This window comes from Anomaloglossus baeobatrachus, chromosome 6, assembly GCF_048569485.1.
Source record: "Anomaloglossus baeobatrachus isolate aAnoBae1 chromosome 6, aAnoBae1.hap1, whole genome shotgun sequence".
Lineage (NCBI taxonomy): Eukaryota > Metazoa > Chordata > Amphibia > Anura > Aromobatidae > Anomaloglossus > Anomaloglossus baeobatrachus.
In genome coordinates, this window is record NC_134358.1 from 211,606,459 (window position 1) to 211,629,519 (window position 23,061).

Genomic DNA, 23,061 nt, shown 5'->3' on the forward strand with positions numbered 1-23,061 from the left:
TACGCGTTTCAGGAGGACACAGCTCCCTTCTTCAGGACAAACCAGCAAAGAATCATCAAATCATTTGATGATTCTTTGCTGGTTTGTCCTGAAGAAGGGAGCTGTGTCCTCCTGAAACGCGTAGACTTGACCTGTTATGAAATAAAAGAAACATTAATCTGAGAAGAATCCAGTAGTCTTTTGGCGCGGCTGTGAAACCCATTCTCTACTACTCTCTGTTATTTACAGGTCATGGAATAGCTTCCACTTGTGATTTTGTCTGTAATTTTTCATTTAATTGAGGTATATGCTTGCAGCCTAGTAATTACTAAATCTTCTCTGGAAATTAAGTGCATTTGTTATAACAAAAACTTCAAGTTAATAATAATACAATGTACAAATGAAGGTATGCACATTATATAGACTAAAGTTTAGGGATGCCAATTAGTTATGAGCAAGTACTACCATGCTCGGGTGCTTGGTACTCATTAAGAGCAGTCGGATGCTTGGATGGGCATGACTCGAATATTTGAGTATAATGGAAATCAATGGGAAACTCAAGCATTTTTCCAGAAGATTTACCAGAAAAATGCTTGAGTCCCCCATTGACTTTTGTTATACTTGGGTTTGCATTGTAGTGCTCGCTCATTAGTCATCACTATTACCCATACTTTATATCTAGAGGAGTTTTTATCACTTCTCAATCTAAATTATCCTAGGCTTTAATATGGAGTTGGTTCACCCCTTTGTGCAGCTAAACCAGTTTCCATTTTTCTTTGAAGACTTTTTATAAGATTTATACAGTCTGTCAATGGGAATTTTCATCCTTTCATCCAGAAGAGCATTTGCGAGGTCAGACACTGATGTTGAACTAGAGGACCTGGCTCGGAATTTCCTTATAGGTCATCCTAAACATTGTATGGGCCCATCAAGTTGTTTCAAAGCAAACTCCCCTAACAAAACCTTTAGAAGCCTTGCTTTGCTTTGTCTACTGGGGCGAAGACATCATGGAACAAAAAAAAGCCTTCTGCAAAATATTCCTACAATTTTTGATGCATACAATTATCCATAATGCCTTTGTGTGAGGAAGCATTAAGATTTCCCCTCACTGGAATTGCAGAACCTAGGCCAACGCCTAAAAAACAAGTCCACGTATACAATTGGCACAGTCAGGTAATGTTCTCTTGATATTTTATTTTTTTTCTCCTCACTTATGTAGCACCATCATATTCCGCAGTTCTATACATACAGTGCCTACAAGTAGTATTCAACCCCCTGCAGATTTAGCAGGTTTACACATTCGGAATTAACTTGGCATTGTGATATTTGGACTGTAGATCAGCCTGGAAGTGTGAAAAGCACTGCAGCAAAAAAGAATGTTATTTCTTTTTTATTTATTTTTTTAAATTGAGAAAAGTTTATTCAGAGGGTCATTTATTATTCAACCCCTCAAACCACCAGAATTCTGTTTGGTTCCCCTAAAGTATTAAGAAGTATTTCAGGCACAAAGAACAATGAGCTTCACATGTTTGGATTAATTATCTCTTTTTCCAGCCTTTTCTGACTAATTAAGACCCTCCCCAAACTTGTGAACAGCACTCATACATGGTCAACATGGGAAAGACAAAGGAGCATTCCAAGGCCATCAGAGACAAGATCGTGGAGGGTCACAAGGCTGGCAAGGGGTACAAAACCCTTTCCAAGGAGTTGGGCCTACCTGTCTCCACTGTTGGGAGCATCATTCGGAAGTGGAAGGCTTATGGAACTACTGTTAGCCTTCTACGGCCTGGACAGCCTTTGAAAGTTTCCTCCCATGCCGAGGCCAGGCTTGTCCGAAGAGTCAAGGCTAACCCAAGGACAACAAGGAAGGAGCTCCGGGAAGATCTCATGGCAGTGGGGACATTGGTTTCAGTCAATACCATAAGTAACGTACTCCACCGCAATGGTCTCCGTTCCAGACGAGCCCGTACGGTACCTTTACTTTCAAAGCGTCATGTCAAGGCTCGTCTACAGTTTGCTCATGATCACTTGGAGGACTCTGAGTCAGACTGGTTCAAGGTTCTCTGGTCTGATGAGACCAAGATCGAGATCTTTGGTGCCAACCACACACGTGACGTTTGGAGACTGGATGGCACTGCATACGACCCCAAGAATACCATCCCTACAGTCAAGCATGGTGGTGGCAGCATCATGCTGTGGGGCTGTTTCTCAGCCAAGGGGCCTGGCCATCTGGTCCGCATCCATGGGAAGATGGATAGCACGGCCTACCTGGAGATTTTGGCCAAGAACCTCCGCTCCTCCATCAAGGATCTTAAGATGGGTCGTCATTTCATCTTCCAACAAGACAACGACCCAAAGCACACAGCCAAGAAAACCAAGGCCTGGTTCAAGAGGGAAAAAATCAAGGTGTTGCAGTGTCCTAGTCAGTCTCCTGACCTTAACCCAATTGAAAACTTGTGGAAGGAGCTCAAGATTAAAGTCCACATGAGACACCCAAAGAACCTAGATAACTTGGAGAAGATCTGCATGGAGGAGTGGGCCAAGATAACTCCAGAGACCTGTGCCGGCCTGATCAGGTCTTATAAAAGACGATTATTAGCTGTAATTGCAAACAAGGGTTATTCCACAAAATATTAAACCTAGGGGTTGAATAATAATTGACCCACACTTTTATGTTGAAAATTTATTAAAATTTAACTGAGCAACATAACTTGTTGGTTTGTATGATTTATGCATCTGTTAATAAATCCTGCTCTTGTTTGAAGTTTGCAGGCTCTAACTTATTTGCATCTTATCAAACCTGCTAAATCTGCAGGGGGTTGAATACTACTTGTAGGCACTGTAGTTATCACTGTCCCCATTGAGTCTTACAATCTAAATTCCCTTTGAGTACTTTATGTCTTTGGAGTGTAGGAGAAAACCCACACAAACCCAGGGAGATTATTCAAACTTCTTTCAGATGTTGTTCTTGGTGAGATTTGAATCTAGAACCCCAATGCTGCCAAGCAACAGATCTAATCAATGAACCACAGTGCCACACCCAGATTTGTCTATCAGACCGCCATTAAGAGAAGGATGATTTTTCACTCTACAGACGTTTTCAATACTCCAGAATCCAAAGGTGGTGTGCTTTCCACTTGTCTATCTGATATGTGGCATTGTGCTTGGTGATGTTAACCTTGCATTGAAATTCTCAGCTATGACAAACCATTCCATGAAGATTTTGGTGCACAGTTTTTATGCTGATTTTAATGCCAGAGATTTAGAACTCACATACAACATCATTCCCTGAGGCTGTGCATGTAGAGTTTGATAGTTTTTAGCTAGCAACGTCATCATGTGTGAGATCTCGGGCAAGGGAGGTAGATGACTGGAGGCTGGTGGCTGACTGGGAAAGAGCAGAAAAGGCAGGAGAGCTGAAAATGCATCATGTCAGCCCTGCAGATCTATCTCCAGAGCTTATTTATTTATTAAATGAAAGATTGCATTACCTGTGTGAGACATGTAAGACTGACAGTCTGCTCTTCTGAATTACATCTCACACTGGTAACATCCCCTTTCTCTTGAAATAAGCACTGGAGGCAGATTATCATGGAGATCTGTGTCCAGCACATAGATCTTAACAGCTTGTTTACATACTAAGAAAAATGTGGATTTCTCTAGAATAAGACGTGGCATAGCAGATATCAGGGCATCATATCATATTATTGAACTTTGTATGACATGTATGCCTATCTTAGGAGGGTTGATCTTACTGGCAAATTCCCTGTAAGATGGAGAAATATGTAACTCTTCAACCATGGGTTTAATTACAAACCAAAGCAGCTGCAATGGCACCACATAGTTAAGATGGCGCAAATCTATTAAGAGATAAGGTAGATCAGTTAGGGAAAGGAAAGTGGGACTCTAATTTCAGATCTCAAGACAACCAAGGAAATTAGTAAAGGACACTTGGGGCAGAATGTAGTAAATTCTGTACATTTTGCTGCTGAATGGATATGTGGTGAAGAGGGGTCTGAGCTTTGATAGGCAACATTATAGCTAACTGTTATGCCCTTAGCTCTGACAATGTAAGAAGTAGAACTTGGCACTCAAATGTGATTTGAAGAACAACTGATTTTTATTTTCAAAAATCCAAAACAATACAAGGAGACATTTCTGTCTATATTGTACCTTCATCAGTGTGCATGCAGGCGCCTGCATACACAAACCAGCGGTAAACACCACAGTCAGCTCTTTGATATCATTCATCCTGAAACCATTTAAGACATTACAAGTTGCACACTGATGAAAGTCCAATGTAGACCGAAATGTCTGTGCTTTTTTTGTTTATGATTTTTTAACCCTAGAACGCGCAAGCAATTCAATCTACCATAGAAAACAAATGACCTAGCAGGCCTGTGAGGCCCCAGGTATGCGTTCTAGGATTAAAATAACTTTCGGTTGTTCCTCAAATCGCATTTGAGTGCAAGTTCTACTTCTTACATTGCATGGGATTGGATTGGATCCTACTTGAGCACCATCTTGCCAGGAGTGCTGTTGTTATTCTACTGACTCCTAGATCTGACAATGACACAAAAAGTTCAGTCCACATAGCTAGATTCTATACATTTTTGAAAAATAGCTATGGTGCTAAAATTCTTCCCATTTCATTACATTAAGTATGGACACTAAATAACTGAGTCCATCCTGAAAAATCAAAATCAAGGTTCATTTGGTCATCGAACACTGGCTGATTACAATCTATATATATAATTGCCTTATTCTGTCTGTCTGTCTGTCTGTCTGTCTGTCTATCTGTCTGTCTATCTGTCTGTCTGTCATGCTCCGAAATTGTGTCCTTACGGTGACACAAAGCTGATTGGCCGCTGGGCTCGCCATGGCCCCGCCCCCCCACACGGATTGGCCTCTCGCCCCGGCTCTCTGCAGGCCCCGCCCCCCTCACGCAATGCACGCTCGCTCTGGCCCAACTGACACGGAGCCCCGATTCCCAGGTGAGTACACACACACATCAGATCACACTCACTCTCACACTCAATCTCACACACACCTCACACATCACAACACGCTGGGATATCGCTTGCTTCTACACCGGCTCCGTCAGGATCCCAGCAGCGCCACACATAACCTTGCGATGCTGGGATCTTCACGGAGGCCGTGAAAGCTGGTAACCATTATACACATCGGGTAACTAAGGTCCCTTAGTTACCCGATGTGTATCATAGTTACCAGTGTACACCGGCTCACACTCACTCTCATACACACCTCACACACACATCACATCGCATCCACACATCAAGGTCCTGCAGCGGCGGAAAATACAGACACATAACAGCACACACATAACAGCACACACATACACACACACAAATCAGATCACACTCACTCACACACACACATCACATCGCATCCACATACTCACAACATCCTGGGATATCGCTTGCTTCTCGGCGGCGATACTGTGCTGTTGTGATCTTCCAGGACCTGCCGGAGGATCACATGGCCAGAAGCATGTGATATCCCCGGATGTTGTGAGTATAAGCGCGTATGTGCGATATCGTCAGTGTCTGTGTGTGTGAGTGTATGCGATCGGGTGTGTGTGAGTGGATGCGATCGGGTGTGTGTGAGTGGATGCGATCGGGTGTGTGTGAGTGGATGCGATCGGGTGTGTGTGAGTGGATGCGATCGGGTGTGTGTGAGTGGATGCGATCGGGTGTGTGTGAGTGGATGCGATCGGGTGTGTGTGAGTGGATGCGATCGGGTGTGTGAGTGTCGGCAGAGGAGCATGGTGTGCTGGAGGAGGCTGGGAGCAGAGAGGCTGATCATGGGGAAGGCTGGGAGGAGAGAGGCTGATGCTGGGGGAGGCTGGGAAGGGGAGGCTGGGACGAGGGAGGCTGATGCTGGTGGAGGCTGATGCTTGGGGAGGCTGATGCTGGGGGAGGCTGGAAGGAGAGAGGCTAATGCTGGTGGAGGCTGATGCTTGGGGAGGCTGATGCTGGGGGAGACTGGGAGGGGAAGGCTGATGCTGAGGGAGGCTGGGAGGAAGGAGGCTGGGAGGAGAGAGGCTGATCCTGGGGAAGGCTGGGAACGGGAGGCTGATGCTGAGGGAGGCTGGAAGGAGAGAGGCTGATGCTGGGGGAGGCTGGAAGGAGAGAGGCTGATGCTGGTGGAGGCTGATGCTTGGGGAGGCTGATGCTGGGGGAGACTGGGAGCGGAAGGCTGATGCTGAGGGAGGCTGGGAGAGGGAGGCTGGGAGGAAGGAGGCTGGGAGGAGAGAGGCTGATCCTGGGGAAGGCTGGGAAGGGGAGGCTGATGCTGGGGGAGGCTGGAAGGAGAGAGGCTGATGCTGGCGGAGGCTGATGCTGGGGAGGCTGGGAGAGGGAGGCTGATGCTGAGGGAGGCTGGGAGGAGGGAGGCTGGGAGAGGTAGGCTGAGAGAAGAGAGGCTGATGCACACACACACACACACACACACACACACACGCGCGCGCACTGCACAGCACACCACACACACACACACACACTGGGAACCACAAACAACTGCCCTACACAGACACCCACACACACAGACAACGCTGCACACACACAACACCCAACACACAAACACCGCGGCACACACAAATATACGCACATACCGCACAACACACACATTGCACAAAACATACCTCCCCCCAAAACACACCACACACACACAAACCGCGCAACACACACACAACGCTACAGACACACAGCGCTCCACAAACAACGCAACACACGCAACACACATACAACACCGCTCTCACCCCCCGTCACACCCAGACAACACCCAGAACATGTACAGCGCCTACACAAACACTTAGTAACTACAGACAACAACATCTCTCTATATATATATATATAACAAAAATCATACATGAACTACACAATACGTAAATTCTAGAATACCCGATGCGTAGAATCGGGCCACCTTCTAGTATATTATAACTATGAACTGTGCCTGTATTCTAATTGGTACATAAGGTAGAAAGAATGGTCTACATTTACATTAAAGTGATTGACTAACAACACAGACATGTTAATGTGTGAAATAAGGGGGTCACTGCAGATTTGTCTTTCTTTAACGAGGAAAGTTGAGTACAGGCTCAGTCAACGCTGCCTCACTACTCTGACATTTCACATTAGTCTGACCTTCCGGTAACATATATTTCAGGCTTGTAATTACAGAACTGTGGAAACACTGAGGGCATAAATGTAACTACTCCTGACATCCATACGAAGAGCTAGTCCCCGCTCTCTTTTTTTACATGCTGAAATGGTTTATCCATCTCAACAGTTGTGTTTTTTTATGATTTACTATTTTAACTTCTGAAATCTCAACTGAACAGATAAATGATATGGTGATTGTCTGATATTAATGTAAAAGAAAGTTATAGATGCGTGCTTATCAGCATGTGATCTTCAGTTGTAGGAGTTGATTAATGTGATTATGTTGTGGGGACAAAGCGAGTGGAAAATGCTTCTTTATGCAGGTTTAGGGCAGTTTTGGTAAAGTTTCTTGGGGATCTTGTTTATAGCCTAACCAGTGACATAGTGACATGTGGCACAAAAATGATAGTAGACTACGCAGTGAACTATCCCAGCAGAATATAGCAGTAATATGAGGAACCTATTGAAATCATAATGATTGTGGCAGGCGTATTTTATTTTGTGTCTTATGCCAGGGCAGTCAAAGGCAAACAGGCTGTGAAATAAGTGAGAGTTGCTGTACTGAGTCCAAGGCGGCTTGTAGATTCCACTCTGGTCTTGGGACCTCTTAACTTTCTTGGATAACTTGCCAAAGACAAGGAAAAAAATGTGTTCGACAATTAAATATTCATTGCATTTTATTGGAAAACTTACTGCCAGTTTCTCATTATTGTTATTTTAATGCACACAAATAAGGCGTAGTATGTTTTAATACAGTTACAGGGTGTGATTTATTTTGTTTGTGACTAATTTTCTTAATGGTAGGGAGTGAAATGAAAGGAATTACATTCTGTGTGAGACTTCATTGTTTGCACTTTACATAGATTTCATGGGTTTGCAGATCCTTTCATATTCTTTTCTTCTTATTTTTAAAGACAGACTAGACTGTCAGATTCCTTATATAGCTGCTAAACAAAAAACAATCTCAGCTGGGAACTTAAGCACATATGCAAGCTTACCTTTGTGACTGCAAGCAGACAAGAGCTTGCAATCACTTAAGGATGATCTCAGGCTAAGCAAGTGCTCCAGCTCCTCTCAATAAACTCTTCCTTCTTAGTCTGGTTTGACTGCTCCATTGATGAGGTCGGTGGGATTGGCCAACAGCTATCTTTCCTAACTTTCCTATACACGTGAACTTTCGACTCAATGGGGAAAGTGGATAAAGCTGCTGCCAAATTGATCTGGCAGTGGCTTATCTTCCACAGATTGAGCATATACAGTGACATGTAAAAGTTTGGGCACCCCAGGCAAAATTACTGTTATTATGAACAGTTAAGTTGAAGATGAAATGATCTCTAAAAGGCATAAAGTTGAAGATGACACATTTCCTTTGTATTTTAGGCAAAAAAAAAATATATTTTCATCTTTTACATTTTTAAATTAAAAAAAAAAGGAAAATGCAACAGTTTGTGCACCCTGCATGGTTATTGCCTAGTAGTTCCCCCTTTGGAAAGTATCATAACTTGTAAACGCTTTTTGTAGCAGCCAAGAGACTTTCAATTCTTCTTTGAGGGATTTACATCCATTCTTCCTTAGAAAAGTCTTCCAGTTCTGAGAGATGTCTGGGTCGTCTTGCATGCACTGCTCATTTGAGGTCTAGCTACAGATTTTTAATGATGTTCAGATCAGTCGACTGTGAGGGCCATTGTAAAACCTTCAGTTTGCTCCTTTTGAGGTTGTCTGTTGTGGATTTTGATGTGTGTTTAGTATCATTATCTATTTGTACTAGCCATTCTCTTTTTAACTTCAGCTTTTTACAGATGATGATATGTTTGCGTCAAAAATATGTTGAATTCGTTCTTAATTAATTGTTTCCTCTATCCGTGAAATGTTCCCCGTGCCATTGGCTGCAACACAACCTCAAAACATGATTGATCCACCCTTATGCTTACTAGTTGGGGTTATGTTCTGTTCCTGAAATCTTGTGCCCTTTTTTCTCCACACATAACTTTGGCCATTGTGGCCAAAGAGTTCTATTTTAACCTCATTGGTCCACAGGACCTATTTATACAATGCATCAAACTTGTTTAGATGTTTTTTAGCAGACTTTTGACACTGAATTTTATAGTGGGGATGCAGGAGAGGTTTTCTTCTGATGACTCTTCCATGAAGGCAAGATTTGTGCAGGTGTCTCTGAACAATAGAACAATGTACCACAACTCCAGAATCTGCTAAATCTTCTTGAAGATCTTTTGCAGTCAAGATGTTCTGATTTGCTTTTCTAGCAATCCTACGAGCAGCTCTCACAGAAATGTTGCTTGGTATCCCAGGTCTCCACTGTTCCTGTTAATTGACATTTCTTAATTACATTTCAAACTGAGAAAAGGGAAACTTGAAAACGCTTTGCTACCTTCTTATAGCCTTCTCCTGCTTTGTCGGCCTCCACCATTTTCATTTCAGAGTGCTAGGCAGCTGCTTAGAAAAACCAATAACTGCTGTTTTTTGGCTCAAGGTTAGAGTAGGCTGGGTTTATATAAAGCTGTTAAATTTGCATCATTCGATGCAAAGTGAACAATCCATAACCCTAAGAGGCTAATTAAGGTCTGAAACTTTGGTCAAAATTTTCTGAGCACACAAATCTCCAAGGGTGCTCAAACGTATGCAATGGCCCATTTTCCATTTTGTTATTTTTCAAATGTAAAAGATAAAAAAAAATATAAATCAATTTTTGCCTAAAATACAAAGGAAAAGTTGGCATACTTAACTTACTCACAGGGCGGCACGGTGGCTCAGTGGTTAGCACTGCAGTCTTGCAGCGCTGGGGTCCTGGGTTCAAATCCCACCAAGGACACTATCTGCAAGGAGTTTGTATGTTCTCCCCGTGTTTGCGTGGGTTTCCTCCGGGTACTCCGGTTTCCTCCCACACTCCAAAAGACATACAGATAGGGAACCTAGATTGTGAGCCCCAATGGGGACAGTGTTGCCAATGTATGTAAAGCGCTGTGGAATTAATAGCGCTATATAAATGAATAAAATTATTATTATTATTATTATTATTATTACTCAGCTGCACATCATTTCTGTTTATCCATATGACTAATGTGTAACCAAAGAAGGAATTGTGCCTTTAGTGCCTTTAAAGAATTCCAGTCACCAGATCACAAGTGGGTAGATTTTGCTCTTATATTATTTCTGCTGCGCTGTAAGTATTTTTTGTTTGTTTCTTTCAAGTCCATTCTATGGTTCCATGGATATGGGCCTTTTAATGCAATGCTATTTTTATGGTCTTTACCAAGGGGGGGTGCTCACAGGGTAGTAAAACAGAGCAGTCTAAAGACCTAAATACGTGTCCAGAGAATCCTGTGGGAGCCACAGCCCCTTGTAAATTAGTACTAAAGAAAAGGCTCATATCACTGGAACCTTTAGTGGATTTAAATAGCAAAAAAAAAGCAAACAGGATATTGAGGGGGCAGCAGAAATAAAACCAGAGAATAAAATCACCATTTTTGACTTGCCAATAATTTCTGTTTAAGGGAATATTGATTTTTGAAGTTTTCATATATATTTGATCATGTCTTAAAAAGAACTGCTTTGACTTAGCTCCATTGCAGCAATAATCAACCCTGTCAAACTGACAGCCAAGGTATATACGTCACTAATATAACTCTACACAGCAGGTTTGTATTTTAACTGAGGAAGAAGAATCCAGTTTGAATTAGAGACAACATAAGACTTGAAGTTCCACTAATCTTAGAATTGCTGATTGTTAGGGCTGGTTCGTAGCACCAACAGTGCATGCAAACTCCTCCATCCAGCTCTTCTCAAGACCAGACACCATTTATATTGTTCCACGTACTGAACATATGCTCAGGTTAGAGAGGGGAGCAATCTGTCACTGATCATTTTTGTACTCAGTGTCTAATATCAGGAGAAACACTGGAGATTGGTTAAATATATTATGTGGGATTATTAATGTACAATGAACAAGACACTAGCACTCTCGTAAATAGACTGCTTGTAATCAGCATCATAATCCAGTAATTTATGACATTGTGTACCAAACATTTTAATATTTTAGTCTTCAGTAGTCTGAAATCACTTCATCTAAACATGTTAACATTGTTGGACCCTCACATAATCATCTTAGTTCCTGGTGACATCATAAACCACAACTGCATTTACTTGTATATATTTTATCCTTGATTCATTTGAATCTGTTTAGTCTGACAGCAGTTTTACCAAACACGCAGACATTTATCAAGTGATCCATCAGTAGCAGCAGAAACGGCAATAATACATCCAAGTAAAATTTTTTGCTTTGATTAATACAAATCCATGGAGCCCTTGGGTCCAAAGCTTCTTCTGCAACATGGCTATTTGCAAATAGATTTTTATAGCACATTAGTGCTGGAAGAGATTCCAAAGAAAATAGCTCTTTTGAATATTAGAACCAGCTGTGACTTTCTTATGCTGATGACTCATAGTTTTTTTTTTTATTGGGTGGGAGAACGAGGCAAAAGACACACAGAGTCTTATTCAAGACGTTGTTTGTTTTGCAAGGGGTATCCTAGCCACAAGCCAACTTGATCTTACCAAAATGCATCTCATGTTTATTTAATTTTTTCTCTCCTCTCCTAACAGTTCCAATTATAAAAACAGAGCCCAGTGATGACTATGAGTCAGCTCAAACCTGTGGCCCAATGAACCAGGGATTAACTCAACTCTCCAAGCCATACTACAGCCAACAGATTTTGATGCCCTCTGATCCTGGTTCATGCCTTGTGTCTGGCTTCACGTCCTGTCAGCAGAGAAACACTGTGATGTCATCGTCTCCAAATTCAAGCTCCAAACTCCATGACCTTTCAACTTCTTCATACAACAAATGCATCTCGAATCCTGGTCACTCTCAGCTAGGACTTCAGCATCCCACTGGAGGTGTCCCCACCGTACAGGAAGTTCCACGGTCTATAGTTGTGCACTCAAGTTCACCCGAACAGTCATCCCACATCATGCTGCAGCCGCAGGTGAGTCTACATCAGAGCAGTAGCTGTCCCCTTGGTTTTCAACAAACAGTCTATCCCAACAGTCCCTCTTCTCCAGTTCCATCTATTACCCAAGAGCCATCCTATTTGCAGCCCTGCAGTCCAACTCACTCATCATTAATGGGCCAACAGCAGCACCAACAGCAGAAGGTTCAGAGAAATGAATCTCCAACCACTCAACCTCTGTCACTACCAGAGTTGCATGAGGACAGTAATCATAATTTGGCCCCTATTCCTGTAACCATCAAGTGTGAGCCTGAGGAATTGGATCAGTTGTACTTGGATGATGGTAAGTGTTCTGCAGCTGTTGAGGCATTCATTCCACTATATTGCTGTATCCGTAAGTTCTTTTTTAACCAGATGCTTTCAGGAGCAGTCATAAATTAACGGCACTAAGAAAGGGTGCAGAAATCTGTCCATTTAGAATTAATAAAACTAAGAAAAGGGAATTGAAAATGTTCCTAATGTAGCATTTTTCATACTGTGTATTTTAAGCATTAAATGCCATTCGTAACCACAGAGGTAGCTTAACCACCAATTGCTACACAAAAGTAATTGCAACCATATGCTCTTAGCTCATGCAGGTGATTTGATAGAGTCGAAGTACAATAAAATGTCTAGCTATGAATAGTACAGCTCTAATGCAAACTCTCCAGTAGCAGAAAATGTCACATTAATCTAAGAGGACTGTATTCATCAACATGTTATAGCTGTTTAAGTGTTCATTAATTGCTTTTATCAAACTAGTGCAAGTGAAATATCTAATTAAAGAAGGTTGTTTTATCAAAAAATAAAAAAGAGATCATGCATTTAGGCCTCAATCAGATGTCTGTAATTCACATACATGTTCCATCTGTGGGTTGTTCACATAGATTTTTTATTTTAAAAAGGTGGTCTGAAGTCCAAAGTAATTTTCCTCCTAAACTCCTATCTATTTAGTGCCATAATCTAAGCTATTTTCTAATATACTTTCATTAAATTTCCCTAGCATACCCTCCCTACACTATCTACTTTTTTTTCCTTTATTTTTGAGGATGCTTCATTTGACAATCCCTGTACATTATGATATGTTCAAACGAAGCATCATCAGGGGGCAGAGGTCTCTGACCCCTCCCTGAAACGAAGCATCATCAGTGACACTTGTTTCAGGAGCTGGGCTAGTCCCTGCGTTCTGTTCACAATGACAGTGCACTCTCTGTTGCTGTTTCAGATCAGCACTAACGAGCTGAGAGGAGAGCACGGTGTCAGAATACTTGAAGTGCAGAGAGCAATGATGTCACTTGTGGGGGCAGTGCTGGCCTCTGGATACTGGGTATTCTGAAAACACCCTTTTCCGCTGGTGATCTGAGTCGGCAACAGAAAGCGTGCTGTCATTGTGCACAGTGCGTAGGGACCAGACCATCAAATGAGTGTCCCATATGAAGCTTCGTTTCCCGGGAGGGGGGAAAGGCTGTAACAGTAATCGCAGCCTCTGCCCCCTGGTAACGCTTTGTTTATGCATAGGAGCATGCAATGGGATTCTCAAATGAAGTGTCATCAAAAATGTACTGAAAAATAAATAGAAAGGCATTTAGATAGCATAGTCAGGGAACGGTAGGGAATCTTTAATGCAAGTACAGTAGAAAATGTTTTAGATTGTGGCATTACATAGATAGGGATTTTAGAGTAAAATTACTGGACTTCAGACCACCCCTTTAAGGATCGAGCATCTGTAAAAAAATGGAGATTTTGACTCGATTAATGCATCAAAATTGCACATTGAACTCTATGGGTTTGCAAAAAAGCTTTGATATCACATGAATACCATACATGCTTCATTCTGGGGAAATCCATTTTTACTATTTAATGGATATGAGAAACTTGGTCATTTATGTTTTTGATACAAAAAAATCAAATGCCACAGTGATGGTAAAAATGGATGAAAATTGGACCCAGTACACTGATGAAAAATGGTTTGTTCTTTCTCTGATGAAAGATGTCTGAATGAGGCCTAACATGGCAAATGATGGCCCTAATGGGAAGTTACCACTAGCTCTATTCTGAAACTTTACTGGAAAATATAGGTCTCTATATATAGGCCTCTTGTAAACTATGTTAATGTTCTAGTAAAGTTGATTTGATTACAAACAGCATTCACTAGAAGTTGTCACTCAGTTCCTTCTGGGGTCTAATTTTGTGGTCATGGACAATAAAGAAGGCCCTTTGCAATTAAAGGGAACCTGACAGCGGCAGCAGGTATCTGACACTGGCTGTATGATTTCAGCCAGGTTTGTTTGACTCTGACAGCAATATACTTTAAAAGCCAACTGAGGATCAAGCGGCAAAGTAGACTAGTTGGATAAGGTGGTCTCCAGCGGCATCTGCCCTCAACGTAGACTAGTCGAAAAGGCTGGTCTCCAGCAGCTTCTGTCCCATCACAGGTCTCTTCCTCGGTGTGTGTGCATATGGAGAGACCTGTCAGTCATTCGCAGAAGGCGGGGAGAAACTACGAGGGATTGGTGTTTTCAACTAGTCGCCAGTGCAGCCTCAGTCGGCTTTTAAAGAATATTTTTTAATGAAATACTGCAACGTTTCAAAATTAAATATACTTGTTGTGTGTGATTTGGGCAGCATCTGCTGTAAGGTCCTCTTTTATCTCTAATGATACAGCAATAAAATTCCATATATGTTACTATTGAGACCTTGAAGGTTTGCAATCCAGTACATGAGACCTTGTCCTAATGGTCTGTTAACTTCCATAGATAATTAATATCAGAGCTTACACACAGTCATGTTACAGATCCCTGTGATATGTTTTCGTAATACCCCACCTTAAGAACTCTGTGCAGTGAGTGACCTATATGATACATTGCTGTGCCTCTGATTTCGTACAGAGGCACACAGAGTTCTCTTCTGAATCATTAAATAAATGCTGCACAATGTCTTACTCTTTAGAAATATTGGTTGAACGAGAGAATACAAAATTGAATAGAGGAACCAAACCTTTCAGATTATTCCTATTCACTATGTTGTATGTTTGCCTGGCAGAGATGTGATCCATCTGTTACATGCCCTAATTTCCAACCTTTTTAAAATATACTATGAAAAATATGGGAGAGGGAATAACAGTATCTTTTTGGAAATATAATAAATGTGCTAAATGTATTTAGATAGTGTATATATTGCCAGTGGTTGCATTTTATAGGCAATTATCACCACGTTTTTGCCACCTAATCTGAGAGCAGCATAATGTAGAAACAGAGACCCTGAATTCATTAGTGCCACTTACTAGGCTACTTGTTGTAGTTTTAATAAAATCACTTTTATTGACAAGAGATTGTTATTAGAGGACTAGTAAATCTGCTGCCAAGTAGTCCTCCATATTCAAAAACTGTGTATAACTCTGTAGCCACCACTGATTGGGAGCTTTTTCCTATACATGGTGTACACTGAACGCTTTCACTCAATGGTTTAGCCAGGGGTTAGGGCTCAGCATTCAGATGACTGCTAAATCTACAACAGATCAAACATTGATTTTACCAAAGCTGCAGCAAGCAGATTAGTAAGTGATACATTCCTGGAATAAGGATCTCTGCCCCTACATCATGCTGTTCAATAATGCAATAGCAAAACCTTGGTGACAATATATCACAAAAGTGAGTACACCCCTCACATTTTGTAAATATTTTATTATATCTTTTTATGGCAAAACAATGAAGATATGACACTTTAATACAATGTAAAGTAGTCAGTGTATAGCTTATATAACTATATAAATTTTCTGTGTTCTCTAAACAGCAGAACATGCAGCCATTAATGTTTAAATTGCTGTCAACAAAAGTGAGTACACTCCTAAGTAAATGGCCAAATTTTGCAAAGTTAGCCATATTCCCTCCCCAGTGTCACGTGACTGATTAGTGTTACAAGGTCTCAGGTGTGACTGGTGAGCAGAAGTTGAAAATTGGGTGCTATCGCTCACACTTGCTCATAATGGTCACTGGAAGTTCAACTTAGCACCTCATGGCAAAGAATTCTCTGAGGATCCGAAAAAAATCATTGTTGCTCTACATAAAGATGGCCTAGGGCTATAAAAAGATTGTCACCACCCTGAAATTGAACTGCAGCATGGTGACCAAGACCATATAGTGATTTAACAAGACAGGTTCCACTCAAAACAGGACTCACAATGGTCGACCAAAAAAGTTGAGTGCACTAGCTCTGCGTCATATCCAGAGATTATCATTTCAAAATAGACATAGGAGAGCTGCCAGAATTGCTGAAGAGGTTAAAAGGGGTGGGGCGTTCAGCCTGTCAGTGCTCAGACCATATGTCACACACTGCATCAAATTGGTCTGCATGGCTGTCATCCCAGAAGGAAGCCTCTTCTAAAGGTGATGCGCAAGAAAACCCACAAACATTTTGAAGAAGACAAGCATACTATGGACATGGATTACTATAACCATGTCCTGTGGTCTGATGAGAGCAAGATAAAGTTATTTGATATTATTCAGTTATTCAGATAGTGTCAAGCTTGTGGGTTGGCAATCAGGTGAGGAGAACAAAGACAATAGTTTTTTATCCTACACTCAAGCATGGTGTTGGGAATGTCATGTTTGGGGCTGCATGACTGCTGAAGGCTGTTGGGAGCTACAGTTCATTACAAGAACCTTGAATACCAACATGTACTATGACATACTGAATAAATATAAAATATAGAAATGTGGCACTCCTTCTATAGTCGCTGGTGCTTGGATAGGGTCCCACCCCAGATCAAAAAATTGAAAAAAATCATGACATACTGAAGCACAGCATGGTCCACTCCCTTTGTATTTCAACATGATAACGACCCCAAATACACCTCCAAGACGAACCTGCCTTGCTAATGAAACTGAGTGTAAAGGTTCTGGACTGGCCAAGCATGCCTCCAGACCTAAACCCTATTGAGCATCTCTGAGGCATCCTCAAACACAGTGGCATAACTAGAGTTTGATGGGCCCCGGTGAAAAGTTCGGACCTGCCCCCCCCTACGTACACCAACACTTGGGGTACGGGACAATGACACTGACACTTGGGGTATGGGATAATTACGCTGACACTTGGCTCTTACCCTCAGTACCCAGATTTCCCATGATCTGAAATCCCTCTATCAGCACCCAGCTTTCCTATGTTCTGATATCCATCTTGTCCTCGGCACCCAGATTTCCTATATCAGAGCATGGGAAAGCTGGGTGCTGAGAGATGTATATCAGAGCATGGGAAAGCTGGGTGCTGAGGGAAAGAGCCCTTTTCCCTCAGCACAAAATGTTCCCATTCCATGCTTGTGTCCTTGCCCACCCCTTGTATATAGTTCTCCAAATACTATAATGACCCCCACATAGCCTTCCATATTGTATAAAGGGCCCCACATAACCCTTCATATATTAGAATGCAGGTCCATAGTCCTCCATGTATTATAATGCATTTCCCATAGTTCTCGATATATTATTCACCCCATAGTACTCCATATATTATACTGCATCCCATAGTCCTCCATATATTATAGTTCACCCCAGGCCTTCATGTATGATGCAGCCAGCCTCCCATGCTCCATGGATAATGCAGCCAGCCCCCTATGCTTCATGTATGATGCAGCCAGCCCCCCATGCTCCATGTATAATGCAGCCAGCCCCCCATGTTCCATGTATAATACGCCCCCCATGCTCCATGTATACTGCAGCCAGCCCCCCTTGCTCCATGTATAGTGCTGCCAGCCCCCCATGCTCCATGTATACTGCAGCCAGCCCCCCATGCTCCATGTATAATGCAGCCCCTCATGCTCCATGTGTAATGCAGCCCCCCATGCTCCATGTATAATGCAGCCCCACATGCTCCATGTATAATGCAGCCCCCATGCTCCATGTATAATGCAGCCCCCATGCTCCATGTATAATGCAGCCCCCCTGCTCCATGTATAATGCAGCCTCCCATGCTCCATGTATAATGCAGCCAGGCCCTCATGCTCCATGTATAATACTGGCAGCCACCCCCTGATTTTTTTAAAAAACAAACAAAAAAAACAAACAAGTTCTTACCTCTCTCCTCTGTTCCCCTGCTGCTGCAGTCGGTGTCCTCCTGTCCTGAGCTCTGTGCTCTCAGCACAGCAGTCACACAGGAGTGACTTAACCGCACAGGTACAGAGGGAGAATGATGAAGCATGGAGCTTCACGGGCCGCTCTACACTTCATTGTTGCTGTGCATGATGACTGGGGTGGAGGGCCCAATGCCGCCGCCGCTGACAACGGACGGCGGCACCTGGTCATATGGCGGCCGCGTGGTCTGTGACAGGGAAGCGCAGCTCCTCTCACAGAAAGGAGCTGCCTGCTGATCTGCAGAGCGGGCCCCTAAGCTGCCGGGAATGATCGCAGTCACGACCTCTGCGACCCCTCACATGGAAGGTGGAAGAGCGCAAGGTCTCTATCATCCACTGGCTTTGTGATGTCGTCATGGAGGTGTAGATGAGGATTCCAGTAACTCCTGTGAAGCTCTAATGAACTCCATGCTCAAGAGAGTTAAAGCACTACTTGAAAATAATGGTGTCCACATAAAATATTGACACTTTTGGCACAATTTAGCCATTTTCACTAAGGGGGTGTACTACTGTTGCCAGGCCAGCAGTTTAGACATTAATGGCTGTGTACTGACTTATTTAGAGGGCACACCAAATTTACACTGTAAAGGGTGCTTTACACGCTGCGACATCGCTAGCGATTGCTAGCGATGTCGCGAGCGATAGCACCCGCCCCGTCGTTCATGCGACATGTGGTGATCGCTGCCGTAGCGAACAATATCGCTACGGCAGCATCACACGCACATACCTGTTCAGCGACGTCGCTGTTGCTGCTGAACATTCCCTCCTTCAAGGGGGAGGTGCGTTCGACGTCACAGCGACGTCACAGCGACGTCACAAAACAGCCGCCCAATAGAAGAAGAGGGGAGGAGATGAGCAGCCAGAACATGCCGCCCACCTCCTTCCTTCCTACTTTCTGATGGACGCAGGTAGGATCATGTTCGTCATTCCTGCGGTGTCACACACAGCGATGTGTGGTGCCGCAGGCACGATGAACAACCTGCGGAATGAAACACCAACGACATTATGATTTAGAGCGACGTGTCAACAATCAACGTTTTTTGCCGTTTTTGCGATCGTTGATCGTCGCTCTTTGCTGTCACACGCTGCGATGTCGCTAACGACGCCAGATGTGCGTCACAAACACTGTGACCCCGACGATATATCGTTAGCGATGTTGCAGCGTGTAGAGCACCCTTAATACAAGCTGAACACTGACTACTTTAGGCCCCCTTCACACGTCCGTGAAAAACACGCACGTGTGTTACGGGCCGTTTTTCGGGTCCGTGTCCCGTTTTTGTGTCCGTTTTTATGGTCCGTGTGGCACCTGTGTGAATTGCGTATGCTAGCCGTGTTTGTGTGCAGAACGTCCGTGTGTGCGTGTGGAATAAACGTGTATGTGAACGTGTAATGTCCGTGTGTAATGTCCGTGTGTGTGATGCACAATGTCGTTTATAAATGTCGGCTGACAGCAGACAGAGTTGCGCGATGAGAATGAACTCGGGTGAACTTCACCCGACTTCATCCTCATACCGCGGCTCTGTCTGTGTCGAGTACTGATTAGCGGTCACCTGTGAAGGATTCACCGGTGACCGCTAATCCCCCGATTGACTGAAGTGTCCCCCCCTCTCTCATACTCACCGATCCCCGACGCTGCACGGCATTCACACGGCTGCGGCGGCTTTTACTATTTTGAAAAAGCCGGCCGCTCATTAAACAATCTCCTATTCCCTGCTTTCCCCGCCCACCGGCGCCTATGATTGGTTACAGTGAGACACGCCCCCACGCTGAGTGACAGGTGTCACACTGCACCCAATCACAGCAGCCGGTGGGCGTGTCTATACTGTGCAGTAAAATAAATAAATAAATAATTAAAAAAAAACGGCGTGCGGTTCCCCCCAATTTAAAAGCCAGCCAGATAAAGCCATACGGCTGAAGGCTGGTATTCTCAGGATGGGGAGCTCCACGTTATGGGGAGCCCCCCACCCTAACAATATCAGTCAGCAGCCGCCCAGAATTGCCGCATACATTATATGCGACAGTTCTGGGGCTGTACCCGGCTCTTCCCGATTTGCCCTGGTGCCGTTGGCAAATCGGGGTAATAAGGAGTTATTGGCAGCCCATAGCTGCCAATAAGTCCTAGATTAATTATGTCAGGCGTCTATGAGACACCTTCCATGATTAATCTGTAAGTTACAGTAAAAAAACACACACACCCGAAAAAATCCTTTATTTGAAATAAAAAACACACACAAATTCCCTCATTACCAATTTATTAACCCCGACAAACCCTCCATGTCCGGCGTACTCCACGGACCTCCAGCATCGCGTCCAGCTCTGCTGCATGGAGGTGACAGGAGCAGCAGAAGACACCGCCGCTCCGGTCACCTCCACACAGCAAATGAGGTGAGTAGCGCGATCAGCTGCTGTCAGTCAGGTAACTCGCGGCCACCGCTGGATCCAGCGGTGGCCGCGGGTAACCTCAGTGACAGCAGCTGATCGCGCTACTCATCTCATTTGCTGTGTGGAGGTGACCGGAGCGGCGGTGTCTTCTGCTGCTCCTGTCACCTCCATGCAGCAGAGCTGGACGCGACGCTGGAGGTCCGTGGAGTACGCCGGACATGGAGGGTTTGTCGGGGTTAATAAATTGGTAATGAGGGAATTTGTGTGTGTTTTTTATTTCAAATAAAGGATTTTTTCGGGTGTGTGTGTTTTTTTACTGTAACTTACAGATTAATCATGGAAGGTGTCTCATAGACGCCTGACATGATTAATCTAGGACTTATTGGCAGCTATGGGCTGCCAATAACTCCTTATTACCCCGATTTGCCAACGGCACCAGGGCAAATCGGGAAGAGCCGGGTACAGCCCCAGAACTGTCGCATATAATGTATGCGGCAATTCTGGGCGGCTGCTGACTGATATTGTTAGGGTGGGGGGCTCCCCATAACGTGGAGCTCCCCATCCTGAGAATACCAGCCTTCAGCCGTATGGCTTTATCTGGCTGGCTTTTAAATTGGGGGGAACCGCACGCCGTTTTTTTTTAATTATTTATTTATTTATTTTACTGCACAGTATAGACACGCCCACCGGCTGCTGTGATTGGGTGCAGTGTGACACCTGTCACTCAGCGTGGGGGCGTGTCTCACTGTAACCAATCATAGGCGCCGGTGGGCGGGGAAAGCAGGGAATACGAGATTGTTTAACCTCATAACGACGGCCGTACGACTTAAAGCGGCGGCAAAACAGGGTACTTATTCTGTTCCGCCGCTTTAAAGCGGCGGCCCGAAAAAACCCTGTAGCGCCCCCCAGCGACCGAAAATCTCGGGGGTTTCAGCTACCGGGGGTAGCTGAGACCCCCCAGATTATGAATCGGGGTGTTTTTTTTGGACCCCGTTAATGTGATCGCCGGTATACACCGTATACCGACGAACACATGAAAAAAAAAGAAATGGCCGGTAAAACTGATTTCTTTTTCATCTGACATGATCAAACATGTCAGATGAGAAAGAAATCTAACCCCCTAGTGCCCCCAAAGCCCCCGGTACCGGAGAGTCCCCCCACCCCCACCCCTACCCCCACCGGACATCCAAAATGGCGCCGAAGCGCACAGAAAACTGCCGCCGGCGCCGGCTCTGCAGTCATTTCCCTCCGATCTGAAATGATCAAACATTTCAGATCGGAGGGAAATGTCCTCCCCCTGACCTCTCCTCCGGTCCACCGGAGCCCTCTGGTCACCGGAGCCCCCTCCGGTTCTCCAGAGCCACCTCCCCCCTCCCCCCTCCGGAGCGTGGAAGATGGCGGCGCACAGCGCGCGGCCGCCTTCATTCTGCTCTTTCTGCCGCATGTGACACGTCACATGCGGCAGAAAGGTGTCCCCAGGTCCCACTAGGTCACCCCCCGTCACCCCCCCCCACCCCCCAGCCCCCGGTTATACGTTACCTGTCTGCCGCTCCGGGCCCGCGATCGCCGCCTCCTTCTTCAATGCTGGCGGCGCATGCGCAGACAGCGGCTGTCAGCTGGATCCCTGCAAGCAGGGATCCTGCTGACGTCGCTGATGCACAGGCTCCACTGTGGACCGGGGGAGGGTGAGTGCAGTGATCTGCAGCCACACTCCTCACATGGAGAGGCTGCTGTTCCAGAAAATGGGGGGTACGTTCTGTGAGCGTGCCCCTCATATTCTGGAATGAGGTTACTGCAGGTCACTCTGCCCTAGGTTGGACCGGGGCAGTGTGAGTGCAGTATTCTCAGATTATTGCACCCACACTGCTCATGGAGAGCTTGCTCTTCCAGAAAATGGGGGATACGTTCCCTGAACGTGCCCCCCATATTCTAGAAGATCCAGAGTCGCCGAGGGACCTCCAAAATGGATTACAGCGACCGGAATTTCTTTATTTTCAATAAATTGGTAAAAGAGGAATGTTTCGGGGAGTGTTTTTTCAAATAAATTTTTTTTTTGTCTTTTTTTTTTCTATTACTGACTGGGTTAGTGATGTCGGGTATCTGTTCAGATGCCGTGACATCACTAACCCCAGGGCTTGATGCCAGGTGACATTACAGCTGGTATCAACCCCATATATTACCCCGTCTGCCACCGCACCAGGGCGCGGGATGAGCTGGGGCGAAGCGCCAGGATTGGCGCATCTAATGGATGCGCCACTTCTGGGGCGGCTGCGGCCTGCTATTTTTAGGCTGGGAAGAGTCCAATAACCATGGCTCTTCCCACCCTGAGAATACCAGACCCCAGCTGTCTGCTTCACCTTGGCTGGTGATCTAATTTGGGGGGGACCCT

General features: G+C 44.4%; 1 protein-coding gene across 7 annotated transcripts in view; it reads left to right on the forward strand.

Annotated features, from left to right (window-relative positions):
• NFATC1 (nuclear factor of activated T cells 1) overlaps positions 1–23,061 on the forward strand; it is a 290,798-nt gene that overhangs the window by 194,879 nt on the left and 72,858 nt on the right. For 4 of the 7 annotated variants that reach the window (XM_075314651.1, XM_075314656.1, XM_075314654.1 and 1 more), the window contains one exon: positions 11,784–12,473. The exons of 1 other annotated variant lie outside the window; for it this stretch is intronic. In XM_075314651.1, coding sequence (XP_075170766.1) covers positions 11,784–12,473 — 690 coding nt within the window. The remainder of the gene's footprint in view (positions 1–11,783; positions 12,474–23,061) is intronic. 2 more of the 7 variants (XM_075314653.1, XM_075314657.1) reach the window with 2 other exon arrangements.